The sequence below is a fragment of the Mirounga angustirostris genome, unplaced genomic scaffold, assembly GCF_029215605.1.
Source record: "Mirounga angustirostris isolate CCGP_5_RB_7025 unplaced genomic scaffold, mMirAng1.0.hap1 SCAF_15, whole genome shotgun sequence".
NCBI lineage: Eukaryota > Metazoa > Chordata > Mammalia > Carnivora > Phocidae > Mirounga > Mirounga angustirostris.
The window spans coordinates 72,988,635-73,015,820 of record NW_026991723.1 but is presented as its reverse complement, the minus strand read 5'-3'; the positions used below and the strand labels follow the sequence as shown (position 1 = coordinate 73,015,820).

The following is a 27,186-nucleotide window of genomic DNA, read 5'->3' as shown; positions in this document are numbered from 1 at the left end:
TCAAATGTGTTTTCAGTTAACATCAGTGGTACACTTTGAAGCAAAAGTCTTTTCATAGTTCTTAGCTGTCTTTCAAAACATGAGCTTTCACTTTGCTTTCTTGTGTTTATTGCAGGCTTTCTTAGAAATGGCTTCTGAGGAAGCTGCTGTTACTATGGTGAATTATTACACTCCTGTTACTCCTCACCTTCGAAGCCAGCCTGTTTTTATTCAGTATTCCAACCACAGAGAACTTAAGACTGACAATCTACCTAATCAAGCTGTAAGTATTAAAGGCATTTTAAAAATTAGTTACAAGAACACATGGTATAATAATGTAAAATTAATTTTCTATTTTTCAGAGGGAAAAAAATCATGTGATTTCCTTCATGTTGGGATGCGTGTAAAGATTAGTAAAAATTGTGCGTGTAAATTCTTACCTGAAGGCTTAAGTGTACTACTTAGAAATAGGTTTGAAGTTATGGTATTAGGAATTGTGTTAGTTTTGCCTTGAAACTTCATGAGTAAAAGAAAAAACTTATATTCTTATCTATCTCTTAAAATTTCAGATCTATAAGGAACTTTTTACAGAATATACAGAATATATAATAGAGGCATTAAGAATCTGAGTGAAGCTTCTGTTGTGATGTTAAGTAACTGAACTTAACATTTAAAATGTTAATAAGAATTTGTATAGAAATGGTCATTAAATGAATTTTGACTCTTCTAGATGAATGTGGAATGTAGAATAGCAACATCTCTAACCTAATTTTTCAGTTTTTATTTTGATATAGTTCATGTTGACTTCTTGTCTCTCCAGGTTGATATGTAGTAGCTAAAAGAGTAATTTGAAGTTACTTAAGGCTAGAAAAATTAATCCACAAAGCAGTAAGGAGGTTTTTTACTATGTTAAGCGCAAGTTGGCCCCTATCCTCTTGCACAAGGCAAAAGAACTCCTCCAGCTCTTTGATTCTGTGTTGAAAGTCACTATGGTACAAGCTACTGAGTTAAATTATAGTTTTCCACATTTTTAAAACAATAACTTCTCCTGTGCATAATCCTTAACTTGTTCTAAGAGATATTAATGATGTATAATAACCTATATAAATTTAGTAAATGAGATGTTAGATACTAAATTTTTTAGGTATTAGACTTTTTAAAATCAAAAACTGACTTATAAATTCTAAATAGCATACCTTTTCATGGTAAAACATTCAAACCATCTAGAAAAGTAAAAAATAACAACAATAACAACATCAAAAAACAATCCAGTTATCCAAAGAGAGCTAATTAGCTAACATTTTGCTAGCGGTTCGGTGTGTACCCCTTCTCTATTCAGGCGTATAATTTTCTATGTATATAATTTTACGTCAATGGAATTCTAATGTTTTGAAAGGTGTTATTTTTTCTGTATAATGTGTCATGGATATTGTTTTGCGGCAATAAAGGTAAAATCACGTCATGATTTAAAAAAAAATTTTTTTTAAAGATTTTATTTATTTATTTGACAGAGAGAGAGACAGGAGAGAGGGAACACAAGCAGGGGGAGAAGGAGAGGGAGAAGCAGGCTTCCCATTGAGCAGGGAGCCCGATGCGGGGCCCGATCCCAGGACCCTGGGATCATGACCTGGGCCGAAGGCAGATGCTTAATGACTGAGCCACCCAGGCGCCCCATGTCATGATTTTTAAATGAATGCATAATACTCTGTTCTGTAAGATAGCCATAATCTATCAATGTCTTGTTAATAGACTTCGAAATTGTTTCCAATTTTATGCTTTTACAAATAACACTGTAGCAACATTCTTACATATCTTAGCACACTGGCAACATTTTCTTACTGGTTTACATTTGTGGCCTCAAAATTGCATATTTTAAATATAAATATATTTAAATAAATATATATTTAATAATATATATTTAATAAATATATTTAAATAAATATATATTTAATATAAATATATATTATATAATATATAATATAAATATATATTAAAATAAATATATATTTAAATATAAAATATATTATATTTTATATTTAAATATAAAATCGCATATTTTATATTTTGATACATGTTACCTGTATGCTTTTTTTTTTTTTAATTTTTTTTAAAAGATTTTATTTATTTTTTTGACAGAGACACAGAGAGAGAGAGGGAACACAAGCAGGGGGAGTGGGAGAGGGAGAAGCAAGCTTTCTGCTGAGCAGGGAGGCGGATGCAGGGCTCGATCCCAGGACCCTGGGATCATGACCTGAGCCGAAGGCAGACGCTTAACGACTGAGCCACCCAGGCGCCCCACCTGTATGCTTTTTTTAAAGAATATATTTTACTTAAGTTGCCACTGATAATGTGTGAGCAAGCAGTTTTCTTGTCATCTTTGTTAATATGCTAGATGAGAAATTACATCTTATTATTTACTTAATATTTATTTGATAACTTACATGTATAGTGATTTCTGTTAATGCAGTTTTTTCCTCATTTTTAAAACTGGTAAAAAAAATATATGTAACATAAAATTTACCATTTTAACCATTTATAGGTGCAGCATTCGGTGCATTCATATTGTGTAACCCATCACCACCATCTTCTCCAGAATTCGCTCATCTTCCCAAACTGAAACTGTGTACCCTAAACACTAATTCCTCATTCCCCAACTCTGCTAGCCTCTGGCAACCATTCTACTTTCTGTCTCTGAGTTTTGTCTGCTAATACAGTTTTTAAAATATTTTTATACAATAGTCAAATCTCTTTAAGATTGTATTATGGTTTCTTATTTTGATACCATGCTCATAAAGACCTAGCATAGCAACATTTAAAAAACTTTGTTTTTACCTATTTCTTCTCATACTTCGTGTTTTAGCTGTCTTTATTTTAATGTTTAAATTTTTGTTTTATTAGAAATATTTTGGAGTTGGGGAGTGAGAGTAGGCTTTGGTCTTTTTTTTTTCTTTTTAACTCCCAGTTGACCAGTTTCTCCCTTATTGTTTTTTTGAATAACCCACTTATTATTATCCACTCATGTGAAACTTGTCCTTTGTCATGTTCTAGTTTTCCATACACTTGCTTTTCCCTACTTAAAATATACATATATACACTTACTAGACATGCATACACATTCTGTTTGCATGGCCCATGTACCCTCATGTGTGGGCTGCTTACTTGGTATGCACTCAGTGTCTAATCCAGACTACCTTTTGGATTCCATTCTGTTCCATTCCTGTTTCCATGTCCCTAGGGCTCATGTCTCCAGTATTGATCTATTGAATAGGGCAAAGCCCCATATTTTACTCTCTCTTTTCAGCCATTAAATAGTTACTATATTTTTAAAATTTATTTATTTATTATTATTATTTTTTTTTTAAGTAGGCTGCATGCCTAGCGTGGAGCCCAGTGCAGGTCTTGAACTCAAACCCTGAGATCAAGACCTGAGTAGAGATCGAGTCAGATGTTTAACCGCCTGAGCCACCCAGGCACCCCCAACTAGTTACTATATTTTATTTATTTCTTCATACAGAATAGAATTATTTTGGTAACTCCTACCCCTTCCTAAAAAATTGGATTTGGGTTGATTTTATAGGTTAATTTGAAGATAATTAACATATTAATATTACTCTCTGATCCTTTGGAAGAAGAAGTTGTATTTTGTCTCCTGTCTTTCATTAGAGTTTTTAATTTTCCTTCATATAAGTCATGGAAGTTTTCTTATTAGTTTGATTCCTAAATATGTTAGTATAAATCTTGAAGAAGAAATAAACAATTTAATAAACTCTTAAAGACTGGATTATTCTAAAGGGAAACTGTGAGAAATCCCAGTTGCTTGGCAACCAAAGCCAGTCGAAATGACCTAGTTTATTCTTAGATAGCCTTGATTTCTTCCCAGTGCCCTTTCCCATTTTGTTACTTTTGTGCAGTTTTTATGCATTGGTGTTTGGTAAAATATAATAATTTTTCTTTTATTCAAAGTCCTACACCAAAGCTGAAGTCAGAATTGAAAGTACCTGTTTGCATATATAAAATGTACTAAATGTCTTTTAATTCTGACAGCTCCAGAAAACTGATAAATTACTATTTCATTATCTTTTGTTCTCTGAATAGCAAGATAACCCAAAACATGCACATAACTTCTTTTCTAGCCTATGGACATACTTGCCAGAAGGTCAGGTGAATATCAAATATTTTATCCTTTTATTTAAACTAAAATTACTGCTGAAACATTTAGATCATATTTTGAAGTTAGCATTTGAGATACGGTTTTATTAATTATAGTTATTATGGTATAGACAGGTTTTTTTTGACCTGTGGGTGAACATTTATAAACCTGCAAAGAGATAACCATGGAAGGATTTTCCCTAAAAATGTTGCCCTAAGAAATCATCAAGGTGTACACTTATGATCTGTGCATTTTATTGTATATTCATTTCCAACTCAATTTTAGAAATGTCTTTTTCACATTGTCCAGGCACATTTAAATTTTCATGAAGTATATTTGCCCTCCCCCACCATGATAAAATATTTGTTGATTTGCCAGTCACACTACTGCTATTTTCTTTATTAATAGTTATTACAACTATTTCAGAAAGTTTGTTTGTAAAACATTTAAAAATTAGGGGCGCCTGGGTGACTCTGGGTTAAGCATCTGCCTTTGGCCCAGGTCATGATCCCAGAGTCCTGGGATTGAGCCCCCCTAGTCACATTCCCTGCTCAGTGGGGCATCTGCTTCTCCTTCCTCTGCTTCTCCCCCCAGCTTGTGCTCTTTCGCTCTCTCTCTCCCTAATAAATAAAGTCTTAAAAGAATTTTTTAAAAATTATCTCCCGTAGTAGGAATTCTGCTGCCTCATAATTTTTAGCATCAAAGACACAGAACATAAGTCAGCTATGTGAAATAATTTTTTTATATATTAAAAAAAACATTTCTTGGGGCGCCTGGGTGGCTCAATTGGTTAAGCGTCTGCCTTGGGCTCAGATCATGATCCTAGAGTTCTTGGATCAAGCCCCGCAGTGGGCTCCCTGCTCAGCAATGGTCTGCTTCTCCCTCTGCCTCTGCCCCTCCCCCTGTTCCTTTTCTCTCTCTCTCTTTCTCAAATAAATGGATAAAATATTTTTAAGAAGATTAAAAAACATTTCTCATTTTTTCCCCTGACTTTTCTGTTGTCCTCAGTGGAGAGTATGCCTCAATTTTACTTTTTTAAATGTTTTGCCTAATTAAAAATTGAAACTACAGAGTTATTTATAAAATAAATCTGTCTCAGGGCGCTTGGGTGGCTCAGTCATTAAGCGTCTGCCTTCAGCTCAGGTCATGATCCCAGAGTCCCGGGATCGAGCCCCGCATCGGGCTCCCTGCTCCACGGGAAGCCTGCTTCTCCCTTTCCCACTCCTGCTTGTGTTCCCTCTCTCGCTGTGTCTCTCTCTGTCAAATAAATAAATAAAATCTTAAATAAAAAATAAATCTGTCTTCTTTTCAGATACTGTTTTCTCAGATTTTTATTGTCAAAAGCATTTCTTGCATGCCTGCGACTCAGAGACCTTTGTACTCAGTGCTCTGTGAAGTACTAATGCAGAATATATTGAAAACTCTAGAATGATTAGGACAATATATACCATGCCTTCTTATATTTCTTCACTATGGTATCCCAAATTCCAAAGAGGAAGAGTGAAGGAAGAGGAACTATGAGAACAAGAATAGTACTAACTAGTAGCAGTAAGTATATATGTAGAATTGTTAATAAAAAGGATTGGTAGAAAGACTAATGGCATAATGAAGTCAGGTTCAGTTTACTTTTGGATATGCAGACTTACTTTTGTAAAGATTTAATCATCCTAATCTAAGAGAAAAAAGAACCATTATTCCACTTAGAACCTCTCTATGATGACATCTTCCCCTAGACTTTCTAGAGCTGTGTTCAATATGGTAGCTGCCAGCTACATGTGGCTAAATTTAAATATATTTAAAAATGAAAATTGTGGGATGCTTGACTGTTTCAGTCAGAAAAGCATGTGACTCTTGATCTCAGGGTTGTGAGTTCAAGTCCCACATAAGATGTAAAGATTATTAAAAACAAACTTTAAGAAAAAGAAAAAAATGTTAGTGCCTCAGTTGCACTTGGCACTTTTCAGGTGCTCACTAGCCACATGTGGCTAGTCACTATCATATTGGACAGTGTAGATATTGAACATTTCCATCATCACAGGAAACTCTGTTGGACAGCACTATTCGTTTATCTTCCATGTCTGTACTTAGCTTGTGTGTGTGTGTGTGTGTGTGTGTGAGAGAGAGAGAGACAGACAGACAGACAGACAGACAGTTACTAATACTACTTTAATGTTCTTGTCTGCTAATTCTAACTTACGTATCAGTTCTGGGTCTTTTTATTTTTAATTGACCCCCCCCACCCTCATCTAATTATAAGCTCAAAGTGGAAGTTTGAATCCGTTTTCAAACTTGAGAGCAGTAGAACCCTTTATCCAAATAAACTCTTATGGAGGAGCCCAGTGTAAAATAGATGAAATAAACTGCTGAGTTTGAAGCAGGATTAGGATGCTCAGTTTTCCATAAACATGGTTGTTTTATAAAGCGCATAGTTTTGAAAAACAGCGGTATAAAATTTTCAAATAATTATTCATATACTGTTCTCAAAGATGATGATTCTTTGGAAACTGGATATTGGGCACTTTGTACATTACCTGATACATAAAAATCTATATGGCCTAAAAGTGCTGTGAAAAGATATAAAAAAAGGAGGTGCCTGGTTGGCTCAGTCGGTTAAGCGTTTGCCTTCGGCTCAGGTCATGATTGCAGGGTCCTGGGATCAAGCCCCTCGTTGGCTCCTTGCTCAGTGGCGACTCTGCTTCTCCATCTGCCCCCCCACACACTTGCTTGTGTCCTAACGCTCGCTCTCTAATAAAATCTTTTAAAAAATTGTATATAAGTATGAAAGTGGAAGTTGTTAAACTGTTAAACATACAGAAAATAAAAGCTAGCCAATTTTCAGAATGATACTTGTTTTAATGTAATTTTTCGTAGTGTGATGTTGGAAAACTATGTAACTCAAATTAGAGATGATATAATAAAGTAAAAATTAAAATCATGAAAACAGAAAGCAAGAAATGTTAATTTAAAATAATGCAGAATACTCTGATCTTTAAAATTGGAAGTGAATACAATAAAAAAGTGTTGGGATTTATTTTTTGTTTGTTTTTTTGATTTTTCATTTTGTATCACAAGTGTTTGACTAATTATCACCATTCTTTTTTTTTTTTTTTAAGATTTTATTTATTTATCTGAGACAGAATGAGAGAGACAGAGAGCACATGAGAGGGGGGAGGGTCAGAGGGAGAAGCAGGCTCCCTGTGGAGCAAGGAGCCCGATGCGGGACTTGATCCCGGGACTCCAGGATCATGACCTGAGCCAAAGGCAGTCGCTTAACCAACTGAGCCACCCAGGCGCCCCTAATTATCACCATTCTTAAGAAATGATGAGTAGGACCAAGAGATTGATGAAAAGTTGCATTTAATTTCATTAATCACTAACCATGCTTTTTTCCCTTCAATTTTTCCTTCTTTCACCCACTTCATTTTCTAAATAATTGTTTTAATTTTTGAGATAGTCACAATTGGAAATACAAATTTTGATTACTTCAGGCATCTGTGAACCTCATCTGTCTTCATTGTGTAATACTTCAGTGTGCATTTCTTATAATCAAGGACATCCTCCAACACAACCAAAATATAGAGATCAAAATTGGGAAATTGACATTGATATATTATTTCCCTTCAGTCCTCAGTCCCCACTCAGGTTTTGCCCATCCTCTCAATAATGTTTGTTAGAGCAAAACATTTAGAATCACATGTTGTGTTTAGATGTCACATCTTTTAGTGTTTTTTTACTCTGAAACAGTTCCTCAGTTTCTCTTTGATTTTCATGACCTTGATTTGATACTTTTGATAATTATAGGCAACCCGTCCTCTTAAGATTTCCCTCAGTTTGAGTTTATCTGGTATTTCCTGGTGATTGCATTCAGTGAATATAGATTTGACAGGAACATAATAGAAGTAATGTTCTTTTTTGCATCCTATCAGGTGGCACATAATCTCAGTTTGCTGTATTACTGATGTTGTGCTCTTCAGTTCCTTGATTAGGTGCATGTTTGGCTTCTTCACTGTAAAGTTATGACCTAGGGGCAAAGAGGAGTATTTGGGGGGAAGGTAATTTAAGGCAGTGTAAATGTATTACTCCTTATCAACTGTCAATTTGTATCGGTATGGACTTAAGGTTTCTTATTTCATTTGATGGATTATTACTTGTTACAATCACTATTTTGATTCTCAAACTGTCCTATATTTGGCCAGTGGGAGCCCCTTCAGGCTCTCTCCTATGTCCTTTTGGCATGTTTCCATAATTCTTTGAATACTACTTTGCATTCTGATAAAAAAAAAAACTGGAACAAAAAAGTTACATACTCATTTTGTGCTTTCTTTGCTCCAGCTCTAGAACTAATCATTTTTTTAGGGCACCCTAGTTCCTTTTAGTGGAGCATGCTATTTAGAAACTTATCTGCTGAATGAAACCTTGCCATTTGCAACAACATGGATGGATCTAGAGGGTATTACACTAAGTGAAATAAGACAGACAGAGAAAGACAAATATATGATTTACTTATATGTGGACTCTAAAAAATAAGACAAATGAAAAACAAAAAACAGACTCTTAAATATAGAGAACAAACTAGTGGTTTCCCCAGGGGGCGTAGATGGGGGGGCTGGCAAAGTAGGTGAAGGGGATTAAGAAGTACAAAACTCCCAGTTATAAAATAAATAAGTCATGTAGATGAAAAGTACAGTATAGGGAGTACAGTCAATAATATTGTACTAGTGTTGTATGGTGGCAGATGGTGACTACACTTGTGGTAAGCATTGAGTAATACATAGAATTGTCAAATCACTATGTATACCTGAAACTAGTATAATATTGTATGTCAATTATACTTGAACAACAACAAAAATAATAAAAATTAAAAGAGTAGACCTGGGGCGCGTGGGTGCTTCAGTCAGCTAAGGGTCTGCCTTCGGCTCAGGTCATGATCCCAGGGTCCTGGGATCGAGCCCCATGTCTCCCAGCTCAGCGGAGAGCCTGCTTCTCCCTCTGCCTGCCGCTCCCCCTGCTTGTGCTGTTTCTCTCTGTCAGATAAATAAATAAAATCTTTTAAAGAAAGAAAGAGTAGCCCTTTCCAGGAGTCGGACGGAACTGGGGTTTAGAATTGTGTCTGAGACATTTTCAGATTTTCGTTAAGTACATTGTGTTCAAGTGCCACTGTTGACAGTCTTCTCTGTGGCTCCAAACAAATCATTTGACTTATCTCAGACTGTTTTCTCACCTAAAAATGGGGACAATAATAATACATACCTTGGGGCGCCTGGGACGCTCAGTCAGTTAATTGCCTGACTTGGACTCAGGTCATGGTCTTGGGGTCCTGGGATGGAGCCCCGCATCAGGCTCCCTGCTCAGCGGGGAGTCTGCTTCTCCCTCTCCCTCTGCCCATCCCCCTGCTCCTACTTTCTCTCTCTCTCTCTCTCTCAAATAAATAAATCTTAAAAAAAAAAAAATAGTGCATACCTCATAAATTGTGAGAATTTTTTTTTTTTAAAGATTTATTTATTTGACACAGAGGGAGACAGCTAGAGAGGGAACACAAGCAGGGGGGAGCGGGAGAGGGAGAAGCAGGCTCCTGGCTGAGCAGGGAGCCGGATGCGGGGCTCGATCCCAAGACACTGGGATCATGACCTGAGCCGAAGGCCGACGCTTAACGACTGAGCCACCTAGGTGCCCTTGTTGTGAGAATTAAAGCGATATTTGTATAGTGAGTACTTAGAATGATGCCTGCATATAGTGTTCCATAAATATTTAATTATAAGTAAATGTTGTCTTGCTAAAAAAAAAGCTTGTCTGCCTGCCCCTGCTTGGGCTTTTTCTTACATCTCATGCCAGGCTGCCCCACCATTGAATTACCTCCTTACCCCATTCAGGCCCTCATGGACCTGCTCTTCACTCAGCTTGGACTGTCTTCACTATATTAGTCCACACTATGTGGACTATGTGTGGAATATGACTCTCTTTGAGCTCTGACACTCCGGCCCAGGCTATTCTCCTCTGGTTGTCTTTCTTACCCTTCTCCTATTCCTTAGGTTCTTATGTCTAGCAGTGAGCCACCCCCACACATAGACACCTTTCATACCTTGTTTGGGCTCAGGTTCCCCTTGCCAGGCAGCCCTACCACATAGATGTTCTCCTGACATTGCTCTGGCTCTGATGCTCATGCCAGGATGCCTTCCTATAGGGATACATTCCTGACCCCCTCTGAATCACCATAGCTCCTCTCTTCCATATTTGCGTCTATCATATGCCACCCAAAGGTTTTAGAACTCAATTGTTTAGGGAGGGAAAAGGAAGAGGGACTTGAGTGGTTTTTAAGTCATCTTTAATGTTACTTTCACATTTTTTTTTCTTAACGTCATTTCAAAATTAGGAAATAAAAGGGCTCCTGGTGGCTCAGTCATTTGAGCGTTCAACTCTTATTTTGGCTCCGGTCATGATCTCATGGGTTGTGGGATCGAGCCCCACATCAGCTCTGTGCTCAGCACAGAGTCTGCTTGGGATTCTCTCTCTGCTCTCCCTCTGTCCCCATCCCACCCCCATTTGCACACACTCTCTCTCTCCCTCTCTCTCAAATAAATCTTTAAAAAAAATTAGGAAATAAAAATCATCTCCAGATTTTCCTCTCTTTTTGCCATGTGTTTTTTTTTTTCATTTCTTCAAGTAAATTTAAGCACTTTCTTAAATATTGTGTCATTGTTATAAGACAGCAAGTCTTTTGAATCTTAACTGATTACAGATTTAGGATATGTGTATCTAGAGAAAGTAGATATGTATATTTTTATTTAACTATATTACTTCATAGTATTTTACATCAACTGATTTTTAGGATTCATGTAATGCTTTAATGTAACTAAAAGTTCTCATTTTGGATTGTTTTATAGAGAGCCCAAGCTGCACTGCAGGCTGTCAGTGCTGTCCCGTCGGGAAGTCTGGCCCTTCCTGGAGCTCCTACCAATGAAGGCACAATCCTACCTGGGCAGAGCCCTGTGCTCCGAATAATTATTGAAAACCTCTTTTACCCTGTTACTCTGGAAGTTCTTCATCAGGTAAAGTGGAATAATACTCTAAAGAGGTAAATGTGGGGTGCCTGGGTGGCTCAGTTGGTTAAGCGACTGCCTTCGGCTCAGGTCATGATCCTGGAGTCCCAGGATCGAGTCCCACATCAGGCTCCCTGCTTGGCGGGGAGTCTGCTTCTCCCCTGACCCTACCCCCCCTCATGCTCTCTCTCTCTCGCTCTCTCAGTCTCTCTCTCTCTCAAATAAAATCTTAAAAAAAAAAAAAAAGAGGCAAATGTGACTCCCTTTAACTTTTGATGTTTTATTATCTTTAGTGTTTTTTTGGTTGTTGATTTTGGTTGGTGTATTTGTTTAAATAATAGTAATTTTTTAAAAAAACCTTCAACATCCTGTTTCATGTAAGAAATAGTATCAATTAGAGATAATTTTTTTTAAAAGACTTTATTTGAGAGAGAAGGAGAAGCAAACTCCCTGCTGAGCAGAGAGCCTGATGTGGGACTCAATCCCAGGACCCTAAGATCATGACCTAAGCATGAAAATGAACAAAGCATAGAATCCTATAAAAAACACTGGTAATAGTTATTCCTAGAAAGTAAAATCAATATAGAAAACAACTAATTTATTTCTGTTGACTCCTTACATATGAGTATTTTCATTTTAAAAACTCTGAAAGAAAGGTATGTGATAACTGCATATGTAAAATGGAAGTATCATATTAAATGCTGATTGATGGCCAACATAATTTTCATAGACTACCCATTAATATGTCCAAACTGTTATGGTAAAAGGCACTCCACCAAATCATGGCCTACTATGAATATATCGAATTTAAGAACTGGAAACTCACTTAGTTATATAATTTTGTAGTGAATAAAACAAACTCCAGTAACTGAGTAATTGAATATTGTAGAGACTAATTGAAGAGCCAGTTAGAACTCAAGCCTCCTAATATTAAGTCCAGTGTTTGTTTTGTATGCTTCTTATATTTTTAACTAATACTCCATATATATATATCCTCAAAATGTAGGGTTACTTGGTAATCTGTATGCATGAACGTTGGCATCTAGCCCAAAAACTGCAGTTAGTTTTTGTCCTCTTTTGCTACATATTGATTCCATTTCATTATATCCGTCAACCCATATATTAAAATGTTAAAACACTAAAACATGTTATTTTCATATTTATATCTCAATATATATTGCATAGCATGATACCAAGTCAGTCCAGAATCATTTAACTGTTTTCCAAACCTTTGGATTCGCACTACTAAGTGAAGAATCATCGGGGTGTATATGTGCACGTGTATTTAAGAATTGAATTGCATTCCATCCTAGTCTCACATTTTATCAGTAAGGAAACTGGGGTCTTTAAAAGTTAAGTTACTTTCCCACAGTCATTGTACTAATTGGCAATAAAGCTCATATATTTCCCAATACAGTTCCCGTGCTATCCATGTAAATATCAAAATACACCATTTATTAGGCCTACTGTGTTCCCTATGATAGCTTTTTGCAAGCCATTTTCTAAATATATGCATTTGTGAAGTGTGTCTTAAGGAAGGGCTTTAACAGGCCAATCCATAGCCACCCTCATTCCTTAAAAGTGTTTAGCAGTTGCTTAAGTGATTGGCTTCTTGGTTCTGGTAGATTTTCTTCTCTTGTTTATCCCAGAGTGTCACTGAACACTCTGTGATCCATCAGCAGTGTTTGTTTGCTTTTATAACCGTAATGTTGAAGCTACTGCTAACTTACCCTGTTTTACAAAAGGTGTTCTTGCACCTGTGGCTCAACATTGCCATCAAATAGCCTTAAACTTAGCTACCGTCATGTGGTCCTGTCCCATCATTCCAGTTATCATTTCCCTGGGAGCAGTAACAAACCTTGTTTCTCTCCTAAAAGATCATGGGGTCCTTCAGGGTGAAGAGGAGTGATTCTGAGCGTCCTCAATAGTAACCATGGGGGTAGGACTCTCAGACTTGCAGTTACTGCACTCCATTGTTAAATCCTTCCCATTGCTGGTGGAATAAAACCAAAGTCCTTACCAAGGCCCTTCAGTTTCCCACATGCAGACCTCTCCCCATCTCTTTAACCTCATTTCCTAATACTCTTCTGCTTATTTAGCCCCTGGCTTTTCTGGCCCTTTGACCGTTTCACCTCTCCCCAGTTAATTCCTGTCTTAGTCCATTTCTGTTTCTTAGGCCTGGAGCACTCTTCACTGAGATAGTCACTTAGTTGAATCTACATCAGTCAGTTTTCAGGTCAAATTTACCTCCTCAGTCTTTCTCTAATTACATTAAGCCCTCTCCTCCGGCACTGTGTATCATTAGCCAACTAAAATGTAGAATAGCATAATGATTAAGGATACAAGGTCTGGAGCTGGTGTTGAGTCCTGGCTCTATCACTTACTATCTCTATAACCCTGGGCAAGTAACTTACCCTCTCTGTATCTTTTTCTTGTATACATTTAAAGCCCCTAGAGACGTGTACATATTAAGGTATATATTAGAAAGGTACATATTAAGTGCTCAAGAAATGTTAGCTGTAATTATCAGATGCTAGGTAATTGCATTGTAATAAACTGATCATTGTTCTTATCTGGTACGTAAGATATAATTTCATAGGTAATAGCATAAAATGTGATGAATATTGTGATGGAGGAATACATGGAAGTGTGGCTTTGGTTGCTTCTATTATAATTAATTAGCAGATTATTTTATACTTTTTGCTGAAGAATTAGCATTAGCTTCACTGTTCTCTAACATTTATTGAAGCTAGTGTTTTTTCTTTAGCTCTTGGTAAGGGGATTGAGTGACTGAAATGGGAGTGGTGCTATTTCAGATGGGGAAAGTGAAGGGAGCTTTTCAATATGGCATTTGAGCAGAGGCTTGAAGTATGTGAGGATATAAGTTATGTGTACATGTGGTAGAATAATGATCTAGTTAGAAAGAACAGGAGGAACAGGAGGTGCAAAGTCCCTAAAGTGGAAGTATGCTTAATGTGTTGAAATATCAGAAATGAGTCTATGTCATTGTAGTGTAAAAAGTAGGAAAGCCATAAATGGTAAGAGTCAGAGAAGGGGTTAGGATCCAGCTGATGGGAAGCTATTAGAGGATTTTGAGTAAAGGAGTAAAATGATAGATTTATGTCTCAATGGAATCACTCTTGTTGCTATGTTAAGAATAAACTGTAGGCATAAGTGGACAATCTTGGCATAGTCCAGATGAGAGCTGGTGGTGAGACCCAAATGAGGATGTGGTCACAGGAAGTGATGATTATGGATGTATTTGGAAGAATTTGCTGATGGGTTGAGTAGATGTGGATTATGAAGAAAAAGAGGAGTAATTAAGAATGCCTTCCAAATTTTGGGTGTGAGCCTCTGGTAAAATATAGCGATCTTGTACTAAGACAGTGAAGACTGAATGAAGGGGCAAAAAGATTTGGGGCAGGGGTGGGAGGCAGTGTTTTGGATGTTAAGTTTTCTATTAGGCATCCAAGTGGCAGATGTTGAATAGACAGTTGGGAAATAAGTCTGGATTGGGTATAAGAATTCAGGGCTAGAGATTTGGTTATCATCAGCATACGGGTAGTAATTAAAACCATTGGATTAGATGGCATCACCTATGGAGTATTTGTAGCTAAAGAAGGCAAATATTTATCGACTGATCCATAATGTAAATTCAACCCTGCATACTAAAAAATTTCTTTGTGCACTGAAATAGTTCAAAACAATGTTCTCATATAATCCATTACTTCCAAGTACTGTTATTTATGGGGGTCTTTTGTAAATGTCCAATAGATGAATGTCTTTGGGATAAAGGACTGATCTTTTTGAATTGCAGAGCAAAGAAAAATAACTTGCAGAAAGCAATTATTATGATAGTAAAAGAGTCAGTGCTAGCAATAGAAAATTCTGGTTCTTAAGTCTTACTGTTTTGTTGGGTACAAGAACTGTTTTAAGCAAATTATGGCCAAAACACTTTTTACAATGAATACAAATGAACTTTTTCAGTTTCTGGTAAGTGCTACATTTATAAAAATCACCATGAAGATTAATTTTACCTGACTTTGATCTTTAGTATTCTCTTCATCCCATTTTAAAGTTTGAAAAGATTAAAATGCATAGGAGACATCAAGAGTTGAGTCTGTGTGTTTGTTTATGTTAATGACAGCAAAATAAATATATTAGGGAAATAGAGTCAAAGAGTCAAATTATTGTGATCAATACTAATAAATCCATGTATATTAAACTTTCCGGAATGTTAATCTTATGAGACCAAATTTGTTTAAAATTTAGTATTTTGGTAATAATTAAAAGATGTTAAAAATCACACTTGAGGCATTAGCCTGGATTCCCTGATGTTGGTCCTCACTTACTTTATTCAAAAGTATCAGATTGATCTTTGTAGTTCCTCTCTCAGCAAATACAATCCAGGGGACTCTAGATAACTAACTCTCTAGGCTTACCCAGTTCAGTCCATTTATATTCTGTTAGCACATTCAGTTAAAAATCACCCAGCCAAACAGCAGTCAGTGAGGATGTACATCACAGTGATGTTCAAGTTAAATGAGACAAAGAATGTAAACATTAATAAAATCTGAAAGTTGGGTGAAAATTAACTAGGCTCTATGCATAATTTAGTGTAAAATTATTCCAAATTTGGGAAAAAATTATATGATTTTACTATTTCATTAATGAGATATTTTACATCAAAAATGTTTATTTTTTTAAGATTTTATTTGTCAGAGAGAGAGAGAACACAAGCAGGGGAAGCAGCAGGCAGAGGGAGAAGCAGACTCCCTGCTGAGGAAGGAGCCCAATACGGGGCTCGATCACAGGACCCTGGGATTATGACCTGAGCTGAAGGCAGATGCTTAACCAGCTGAGCCACCCAGGCATCCCAATGTTTATTGTTTTTAAAAAAAACTGCATGTTGCCATAATTCTCCAATCAGATCTGAGTGTAATTCTTTACCAGTTAATAATAAGCATTTACAGCCTATTTATATGCCAAGAATTGTACTCAGTGATACAGAAATGATTAAGACTAGGTGTATACCTTCAAGGAGCTTTCAGTCTAATTAAAGAAGACAGATAGTAAACAAATGTATAGTACAATGTAAGTAAAACAAAATAAACATTTATATACGAGACCAAGAAGGGAGTAATATTCAGGAAAGAGAATTAACTCTTGTTGATGTTTGGGTGAGGCAGAGAATTTTCCGGTGGCATTACTTTTGAGCTGAGTTTTGGAAAAGATAAATGAAAATATACTAGGGTAGGCACAGAGTTCTAAGAAAAGGGAACACCCACATGTGTAGGCTTAGAAGTTTGAAACCACTTGGTATATTTAGTCATGTTATTGGTGTAATAGACAACTGCATGTTATTGGTGTAAATGGTGTGATATAAAATATCAGGAAATGTGGTTAGAGAGGTACACTAGGGCAGAATTATATATGATATAATCTTGTACTTTAGAATACTACCTGTGGCTGCAGTAAAAAGTCTATTACTAATCCTTTAGCCAACACTCAGTTGATGCACGTACAATATTTAGACTGGGGTGTGTGTGTGTGTGTGTGTGACCATAGTATCACCAAAGGTGGAAATGAAGAAAATACAAGACCTTTTCCCAAGAATGCTTATGTCTTGAAGAAAGATACAACATAAAATCTATATTGTTTGACATCAGCTGAGAAGAAGGCAAATTTGGTATTCCTTTTTTTTTTAAGATTTTATTTATTTATTTGAGAGAGAGAAAGACAGCATGAGTGGCAGGGGGCAGAGAAGCAGACTCCCCACTGAGCAGGGAACCGACCACTGGGCTTGATCAGGACCCCAAGATCATGTCCTGAGCTGACGGCAGACACTTAACTGATTGAACCACCCAGGCGTCCCAATTAAAAAGGGAGGACCATGGGGCACCTGGGTGGCTCAGTCGTTAAGCCTCTGCCTTCGGCTCAGGTCATGATCCCAGGGTCCTGGGATCGAGCCCCACATTGGGCTCCCTGCTCGGCAGAGAGCCTGCTTCTCCCTCTCCCACTCCCCCTGCTTGTGTTCCCTCTCTCGCTGTGTCTCTCTCTGTCAAATAAATAAATAAAATCTTTAAAAAAAAAAAAGGGAGGACCATTTGGCTCTTAAGGGCACTCATAGATAGTATTTGATAATAGCAATTTGGTATTCTTTTATAAATTCTAAGAATATTATCTAGGACACATACAAGTGTACTGAGGAAATGCCTGTTACAGGACCAAAATTTTCATTAAAAATACAAAACCAAATTCCTTATGTTTTTCAAAATAGCTAAATGAGAGAGATAAGATCCCAAAGTTCTAAATATGAACATAATTAAATTAGCTACATTTTTAAAGAATTTCAATAAAGAACCCCAAGACTATCTAATTTTACATAATAACATTTTTTTGGTTAGCCCTTCTAAGACAAATTGGTTCCACAAATCTTGTTGAATGCTGTTATCTCCTCTAAGAAGTGTCTGACTCTGAGCTGATAATATGTTAAAGAATATTTTGCCAAAAAATAGTATGTGTACTTTAGGATAGTTTTTATTTTATTTATTTAATTTTGAGGAGTTTAAAATACATATAAATTTTACCATTTTAACCACTTTTAAGTGTGTGGTTCAGTGACATTAAGTACACTCACATTGTTTTGCAATTATCACCAAACATATCTCCAGAAATGTTTTTATCTTCTTAAACTGAAACCCATTAAAGAATAATTCCCCATTCCCCCTTTCTCAGCCCCTGGTAACTACGATTCTACTTGCTGTCTCTGTGAATTTGACTGTTATAGATTACTCATATAAGTGGAATCATGCATAATTTGTTATTTTGTGACTGGCATATTTCACTTAAATGTCTTCAGGGTTCATCTATGTTGTAGCATATGTTAGAATGTCCCTCCTTTTAAAGGCTGAATAATACTCCATTGTATGTATTTACCACATTTTTGTAGTTGGACATTTAGGCTGCTTCCATCTTTTGCAAATAAGGCTGTTGTGAACATGGATGTACAGATAGCTCTTTGAGTCCCTGCTTTCAGTTCTTTAGGGTTTATACTCAGAAATGGAATTGTTGAATCATATGGTAATTGTATTTTTTATTTCTCTGAAGCACCACCATGCTATTTTCCATAGCAGCTACACCATTTTACATTCCCACCAACAGTGCACAAGGGTTCTGTTTTCTCCATACCCTCCCCAACACTTGATATGTCTCATCCCTTTCCTTTTATTTTTATTCATAACACTTTTTTATGATGAGACATCATGTTATTTATTACTGATGTTTTTTGTTTGTGTTTGTTTTTGATAATAGCTGTCCTAATGGGTGTGAAGTGGTATCTCATTGAGTTCCTATTTGCATTTCCCTAATGATTAGTGATGTTGAGGATCCTTTCATGTGTTTATTGGCTATTTAAGTCCTTTGCTGATTTTTATATTGGATTATTTTTGTTGCTAAATTATAGGAGTCTGTACATTCTGGGTTTTAATCCCTTATTGGGTGTATGATTTATAGATACTATCTCCCGTTTTGTGGACTGCTGTTTTGCTCTGTATCTGATAGTGTCTTTTGAGCACAAAAGTTTTACATTTTGATGAAGTAGAATTTACCTATTTTTTCTTTTTGTTTCCTGTGCTTTAGGGTAATTATTATTTTTTAAAGATCTTATTTATTCATTCATTCATTCATTCATGTATCAATGAATGAGAGAGGGAGTCCAAAGCAAACTCCCCACTGACCCATTGAGTGCAGAGCCCCATGCGGGACTTGAGCCACCATCAAGAGTCGCACGCTCAACTGACTCAGCCACCCAGGCACCCATAGGGTATTTATTATTGATCACTCTTTGTGATAAATACAAGGGAGGACCATTTGGCTATTAAGGACACTCATAGATAGTATTTGATAATAGCAAATTCTTTTTTTTTTTTTTTTGAAGATTTTATTTATTTATTCAACAGAGAGAGACACAGCGAGAGAGGGAACACAAGCAGGGGGAGTGGGAGAGGAAGAAGCAGGCTTCCCGCCGAGCAGGGAGCCCGATGCGGGGCTCGATCCCAGGACCCTGGGATCATGACCTGAGCCGAAGGCAGACGCTTAACGACTGAGCCACCCAGGCGCCCCAATAATAGCAAATTCTTAACCAGCATAGGGAATACTTACCTTTTTATTTTTGGAAGTAGAAGGACAGATTTCTGGCTTAGGAAGATCCAAATTTAAGTTGGGATGTCAGGGGAAAACAAAGTGCATTGTAGTAACCCTGGCCAGGAACCTTTGTGGTGGTAGAATAGAGGAAGTATTTTAAGAGCATTGGTAGCCAGGGATCTGTCAGGAAATCTTCCCCACACTCTGTGTATTCCTCTTTTCCAAAGACACTTCAGAGAGGCCTTCTTTGACCATTCTTGCACCTTCCCAACTTGCATTCCAATTCACTCTCATGCCTTTTCCTTTTATTTTTATTCATAACACTTTTTTATGATGAGACATTATGTTGTTTATTTATGGTCTATCCTTTCTCAGGGCAGAAACTCTTGTTATTCACCGCTGATTTCCCAGGGCTTAGAACAGTGCTCTATGAATATTGAATGAATTAATAGAGCAGCCTCTAGAGGAACATTTTGAGTTTCTCTGCCTATAAAAATCTCGAGAAATAGATGCTGATTCTCAAGGTGAAATAGTTGATCCATAGGACTCTTCCACTTTATTTGTACGCTTTGTAACACCATTATCTCATAACACTAATTAATTCCTATTGTAGTATCATGTTTTTAGTACTGTGCCATTTATGACAGACTGTAAAATAGGTTAAATACTTGAGTGCCTGTTGTCAGGCACTTGTGTCAGGCACTGTTGTTTTTTTTTTAAAGATTTTATTTATTTATTTGAGACAGAGAGAATGAGAGACAGAGAGCATGAGAGGGAGGAGGGTCAGAGGGAGAAGCAGACTCCCTGCCGAGCAGGGAGCCCGATGCGGGACTCGATCCCGGGACTCCAGGATCATGACCTGAGCCGAAGGCAGTCGCTTAACCAACTGAGCCACCCAGGCGCCCATGTCAGGCACTGTTTTAAGCCATGCATGGTTGTAAGTCATTTTTGTACCAACAGTTTTTTTGTTTGTTTAAGATTTTATTTATGTATTTGTCAGAGAGAGCGAGTGGGCACAACAGGGGGAGCGGCAGACAGAGGGAGAGGGAGACTCCCTGATGAGCAAGGAGCCCGGTGCGGGGCTCCATCCCAGGACCCTGTGATCTTGACCTGAGCCGAAGGCAGATGCTTAACCAGCTGAGCCACCCAGGAGTCCCTGTCCCAACAGTTTTAATAGAGGAAATTATTTTCATTTAAAAATGGAATTCATGAATCGAGTTGTATTTATAAAGGTACATTAGCCAACTTTTCCCTTAGATTTAACCTGATTTCCTTAGATTTAACCTAATGTGAACTTTTTCCAGATATTTTCCAAATTTGGCACAGTCTTGAAGATTATCACCTTTACAAAGAATAATCAGTTTCAAGCCTTGCTTCAGTATGCTGACCCAGTGAATGCACATTATGCCAAAATGGTAATTATGATCTTTTTTCATTTTTCATTTGTTAATCAGTCACTTCAGTGATACCAAAGAATGCCATCATGTCTTCTCCCTTGTTGCAGTTCATTATGTTTTTAATTATAGTATACATAATAAAAAATTTACTGTTTTTAAATGCACTGTTCCATATGCTTTTTAAAATAGTAAGCTAAAAATTACTTTCTTCATATGAAATGGTTTCAGATCATTTATCACTTCTCAGATCCTTGGCTCTCATTTCTGTCATATTTAAAGTCTAGAGTGGAGCACAGTATTCCTGATAAAATCTGACTAATAAAGTAGAATTACCTTTGTCTTTGTGTCTTCATTTTCTTCTATTAAATTAGCCCAAAGATTGGTTGATTTCACTATTTTTGTAACCATATTACTATTGAATTTTGTTGAGCTCTGAATTAGTGAAGATACTACATTTTAGGAAGTTTGCTGCTATTGGTTTATATTGTCTTTTTTTTTTTTTTAAGTACACGAGTGCTTGACTTTTGACAAGATATAAAATTTCATATTCAATTTGGTTATGTTTGACCCATGTCCTACTGAGATCTATTCCTAACCCTAATTCTGTCTTGTATCAGTATCTGAATTATTTCTAGTTTCTTTTCAAAGATAGGGACTAAGGTTTTTAGTAGTTTTATGTACACTGTCTACCTCTTGATTAGGAATATAGACTTTATATTTGCTGGTACCCTTTGCCTGTATATATTATTTTATACCATTATGATGTACTCATCAGTAACTGTTATTGAAAGTGTTTTTTGTATATTTGCATTTTCTTATGTGTTTTGATTTCTGATTTCTGTTTTTACAAATTTGAGCATTTGTGGAAGTCAGGTGGTTGATAAATTTTCATTATTGTGAAGGGAGGGATTGCTGATCTTTGGTCTTGTATCAGAACTGACTACAAAATTTCCCTCAGATTATTATTCAAACTATTATAAAATAAATTTACAAGAGGAAAAAAACACGAGATAGAAACTTCAGATGTTGTGATTCTAACAAATTCCCTTTACAAAGGCTTTATTTCATCTTAACCTATATAAAGTATATTAAAAAATTAAGATGAAATATAAAATCACATCATCTTTAAACATTTGTTGTGGACAAAATAATCATAATGATAGCTAGTACGATGCTCAATAATGTATGATATTTTCCCAAGCTTTTACATTTCTCTTCTTTCATTTGATCTTACCACAGACAAGATAGGGATTATTATAACATTGTGAAAAACTGAGATTTTCTTTTTCTTTCTCTCACGTTCACATAGTGAATGACAGAGGTAAAAGTAAACACAGGTCTTTGGCTTTTAGTCCATTGCTCTCTGCTTTACACTTAATTGCCACTCTGTGTCAAAGTAGAGACTACTTGATTTATCAGTGTTGTTGTCCTGCAAAACATCAGTCCCTTTCTTACATGCTTTAGGCTCTGGATGGCCAGAATATCTATAATGCATGCTGCACTCTGCGTATTGACTTCTCCAAGCTCACCAGCCTTAATGTGAAATATAATAATGACAAAAGCAGAGACTTCACTCGTTTAGACCTTCCTACTGGTGATGGACAGCCATCCCTTGAACCCCCTATGGCTGCTGCTTTTGGTGAGTAGTTTCATTTTGGGTACAAAGCAAGTTTTCTGAAGTTACAAGTTTATTAATCCATGTATATCATCCTTTTTCTTCTTGGATTCTCTCAGAATTTCTAAAGGAAAGAAAAAAGTCTTAGAACAGATTCTGTCCATTAATTAAATCTTAATATTAGTAGATTCTATTAGTTGGCCAAACAAATGAATATCTAAAATTGAGTTAAAAATTTATTTTCTAGCATTAATCTTACACATTCTTTTATAAGCCATACAACCATTTGCTTCAAATTAATAGCCTTACATATTAACATTGCTTTGAATGTGTTGATTTATAGCCACAGAATATTGATGTACGTGCTCTTGAGAGAAATACTTTTTTCAAGTAGTGGTATTTTAAAACAAGGGCCTAAATTAGTACCCTTTATGTAAATGGCATAATTCCATAGAAATCCTCTTCTACTCAAACAGGAGGATTTATTTTATTTTGTTTGGTTTTTTAAATATCAGAACTCCTGTCTACCTTAAATTTGTGTGAAATTGCATTTTTTCATTAATAAAAATACAGCCTTCTGAATTGTCTCTGCAAATACTGCTTTGAAGAGCTTTTTTCTTTTATTTAAAATTAGTTATCAGTATATTTATACTTTTAAGACAAAAAAGGAAGAAGCAGTGGATGGCTCAGTTGGATATATCATTAGGTTAATGTATGATACTTTTTGGTTTTGCAACCCTCAGAAGTGTGGTTTATTATCTAGATAAAGTATTGCATTTTATTACCCATTGTGATTGGTTTCCCTTTCCCAAATGACACCATGAAATACTGCTTATTGAGACCTTAAGTGGTATTTAGTCCATCTTAATTTTATAGGTGAGAAAAAGGAATCCTTCACCGAATGTCCAGAATTTTCTGGAAAATAGTTTGTAACTTTATTTTCAAGTAAACACTTTTTGTTATTTATAACTGGAAAAGCCAGGTGACTAGTTCAGTTTATGTTCCTGCATTGTTAAAGTTTTTGTCTTGGTCTAACCAAATTTTTGTGTTATAATATTTGTTACCAGCCTTTACTTAGCATGTCCAATTTGGCAGAGCCGAAAGGTCTTTGTAATCACAATTTCAGTAATACATGATAGTAATTGAGGCTGTCATTTAAGTTTACCAAAACTTGGCTATCAAATGCAGAACTGGACTTATTCCAGTAATTGAATATATACTGTTGATGTAATTAATGTCATACACGGTGGGGGGAGGAGGTTTTAAAAATATGTTCAAGAATTTTGGTTTCTGAATATAAAATACCAGAATATTAACATCCTTTTTTATTATTTTAATCTCGTTGCAAAGTAATGTCTACATCTTAAGATAACTCATTCATCAACAGAGAATAGTAATACTTTTTTGAGTATTATGTGAATGTTTACTCTGCTTCTCACTAATATTTGACATGGTTCACTATTCCCTTCTTTTTTTCTCTTGGCTTCTGCAGTACCACTCTCCTGACTTTTTCCTACCTCATTATCTGTTTTTTTTTTTTTTTTAAAGGTTCTTTACAGCTCCTAGGGTTAAGTTGTAAGCACTGTCTGTTTTTAGTGATATACATTATACCGTTAGAAAAGCTTCTAAAATATGCAAATATATTTCTTAACACCCATGTAGTTATCACCCAGGTTAAGAAATAATATATTTATACATCCTGAAGAAGTGCTCTTTGTATGTTCCCTCCCTCCCTGCCCCAAGATGATCAGTCTAAAGTGATGGTAATCACTTTTGCTTTTCTGCTTTTTCCTTGTGTTTTTCTTACCATGCATTATGCAGCCTTAAGTGCTAATTTAAACATTTTTTCTTCCTTTATTTAGCATTTTATGTAAATGGCATCATGCTCTTCATCTTTTGTGACTTGTGATTCATCCATATTTATATATGTGGCTATTGCTTATTCATTCTCAGTACTGTCAAGTGGATAGATACCCATTGGATGAATATACCACAGTTTGTTTATCCATTCCTCTGTTGATAGACATTTGGGTTGTTTTAGCTTGAGGCTATTATGGACAATGATGCTATGAGATTTTCTTGATCACCCATGAGGTTGAACATGTTTTTATTTATAGGCCATTCTCCCTTACGAATTTTCTCTAACTTTGTTGCCATTTTTTTGTGTTTGGTTTCTTGTTTTCTTTTTGTGGCAATTTTTTTTTTTATTTTAAGATTTTATTTATTTATTTGACGGAGAGACACAGTGAGAGAGAGAACACAAGCAGGGGGAGCGGGAGTGGGAGAAGCATGCTTCTTGCCAAGCAGGGAGCCCGATGTGGGGCTCAATCCCAGGACCCTGGGATCATGACCTGAGCCGAGGGCAGACGCTTAACGACTGAGTCACCCAGGTGCCCCCATTTTTTTTTTTTTTAATTTTATTTATTTATTTGACAGAGAGAGACACAGCGAGAGAGGGAACACAAGCAGGGGGGGTGGGAGAGGGAAAAGCAGGCTTCCCGCTGAGCAGGAAGCCCAGTGTGGGGCTTGATCCCAGGACCCCGTGATTATGACCTGAGCCGAAGGCAGACACTTAACAACTGAGCCACCCAGGTGCCCGGGAATTTTTAAATATATATCCTACCTACTAGTCCTTTGTTGGTTATATGTGTTGCAAATAGTTTCTTCCATTTTTTGGCTTACTGGTTTATTCTTGTCATGGTATTTTTATTTAGTCATATTTGTTTGCCATTTCCTTTATATTTGTGTTTTTTATGTCTTGCTTAAGAAATCCTTTGTTACCAACCATAAGAAATTCTTAATCATAGGAAACAAACAGAGGGTTGCTGGAGGGGAGCGGGGTGGGGGGATGGGGTAACTGGCTGATGGACATTAAAGAGGGCACGTGATGTAATGAGCACTGAGTGTTATATAAGAATGATGAATCACTGACCTCTGCCTCTGAAACCAGTAATACATTACATGTTAATTAAAAAATATTAAGTTTTTTTTTTTAAGTTGAAGTTAGTACATTAGGAACAAGAAAGGTTATAAAAAGGGATAGACACTTACGTATTATTTAATATGCCAAATCACTGCTGAATTCAGAGAAAGGCCTATACATTAAACAAAATCATTAGCTGTTAGCATAGGCCATTGAGCTACAAAGCCAAGGAAAATGTATTTAGTTTAGAAGCCAGAGTTTAGTACCACTGCTTGATAGGGGTTGGGAAGCTGTTACAAATTACCAAGAAACCCACTTTTGCAGGTGACCTGAAAAAATGTGGATTTTTTTTCCCCTAAAAGGATCTAGGTCTGCTTTTAGTAACCTTGAAAACTGTGTTTGGAACTGAATTAATGAATTCAGTTCAAGACTGAATGAATGAGGGGCGCCTGGGTGGCTCAGTCATTAAGCGCTCCCTTCGGCTCAGGTCATGATCCCAGGGTCTTGGGGTCAAGCCCCGCATCGGGCTCCCTGCTCCGCGGGAAGCCTGCTTCTCCCTCTCCCACCCCCCCTGCTTGTGTTCCCTCTCTCGCTGTGTCTCTCTCTGTCAAAAAATAAATAAAATTATTTAAAAAAAAAATGAATGAATGAATCAGTGACTAAAACCAAGGTTTTTTTTCTTTATCATTATTTTCATTGTTCGGTAGACACAGATTAATGAACTGTAGCTTCATCATTTAACTGGCTGTGTGACTTTGAGCAAGTTGTGGAACCTCTTGGATATCCCAGTTTCTGCATTGGTAAAATGCTGATAATAAAGAAATGTATCTCCTGGGGCGCCTGGGTGGCTCAGTCGTTAAGCGCCTGCCTTCGGCTCAGGTCGTGATGCCAGGGTCCTGGGGTCAAGCCCCGCATTGGGCTTCCTGCTCAGAGCAGAGAGCCTGCTTCTCCTGCTGCCTCCTGCTCCCCCTACTTGTGCTCTCGCTTTCTCTCTTTAGTGCTCTTTCTCTCCCAAATAAACAAAATCTTAAAAAAAGAAAAGTGTCTCCAAAAAAAAAGAAGAAAAAGAAATCCTTTGTTACCCTGACAAAGATATATACTTATATTCTAAAGTTTATAGTATTTTAGTAATTCTGTTTTGAAATAATTTCAGTTGCAAGAATAGTACAAAGAATTCCCTTATAACCAGAATTATCCAGATTCCTTAATTCACATCATCTCATATTTACTTCATTATCTCTCTGATTATATTGAGGGGGTGGGTAGTTATTTTTTCTTTTTCCCCTGAATATTGGAGAGTAAGTTGCAGGCACGATGCCTCTTTACAAAAACTCAGTGTGTATTTTCTAAGAACAAGGATGTTCTTACCTAAACACAGTTCAGTTAATCAAAATCAGGAAATTAGCATTCATACAATACCATTATCTAATCCATAGACCTTTTAAAAATTTCACCTGTTGCAAAAGTGGTAATGTTCTTTATAAGAGAATGTTTTCTGGTAAAGATCCAAACCAGTATCAGGTTAATTTATTTGGCATGTCTCTTTAGAGTCCTTTAATTTGGAACATTTCCTCATTCTTTGTCCTTTGTGATCTTTGCATTTGTGAAGATTTCAGGTTGGGTATTTCAGAATGTCTCTCAATTTGAGTGTCTGGTGTTTTAGCTTAAACAGTGTTGCCTTTTTGTCAGTTGATAAATCAGGAGACACATGATGTCAGTGTATCCATTTCCTGGTGATACTAACTTTGATCACTTAATTAAGGTGGTTTCTGCCAAGTTTCTTCCCAGTACAATTACTGTTTTTCTCTGTTACTAATTTATAGGGTGATACATTGAGACTATATAAATGGACTATTCTTCATCACTTTTCACTCTTTAATTTTATCATCCATTGCCAAAATTTGTTGTTAAACTGTGATGGCTACCTTATTGGAGATTGG

The 27,186-nt window shown here is 36.4% G+C and overlaps 1 protein-coding gene across 11 annotated transcripts in view; it reads left to right on the top strand.

Annotated features, from left to right (window-relative positions):
- The window catches only part of PTBP3 (polypyrimidine tract binding protein 3), a 125,902-nt gene that overhangs the window by 66,226 nt on the left and 32,490 nt on the right, over positions 1-27,186 (top strand). For all 11 annotated transcript variants that reach the window (XM_064579198.1, XM_064579195.1, XM_054509351.2 and 8 more), the window contains 4 exons: positions 116-262; positions 11,011-11,175; positions 20,616-20,726; positions 22,173-22,347. In XM_064579198.1, the coding sequence (XP_064435268.1) occupies positions 128-262; positions 11,011-11,175; positions 20,616-20,726; positions 22,173-22,347 (586 nt within the window). In that variant the 5' untranslated portion in view covers positions 116-127. The remainder of the gene's footprint in view (positions 1-115; positions 263-11,010; positions 11,176-20,615; positions 20,727-22,172; positions 22,348-27,186) is intronic.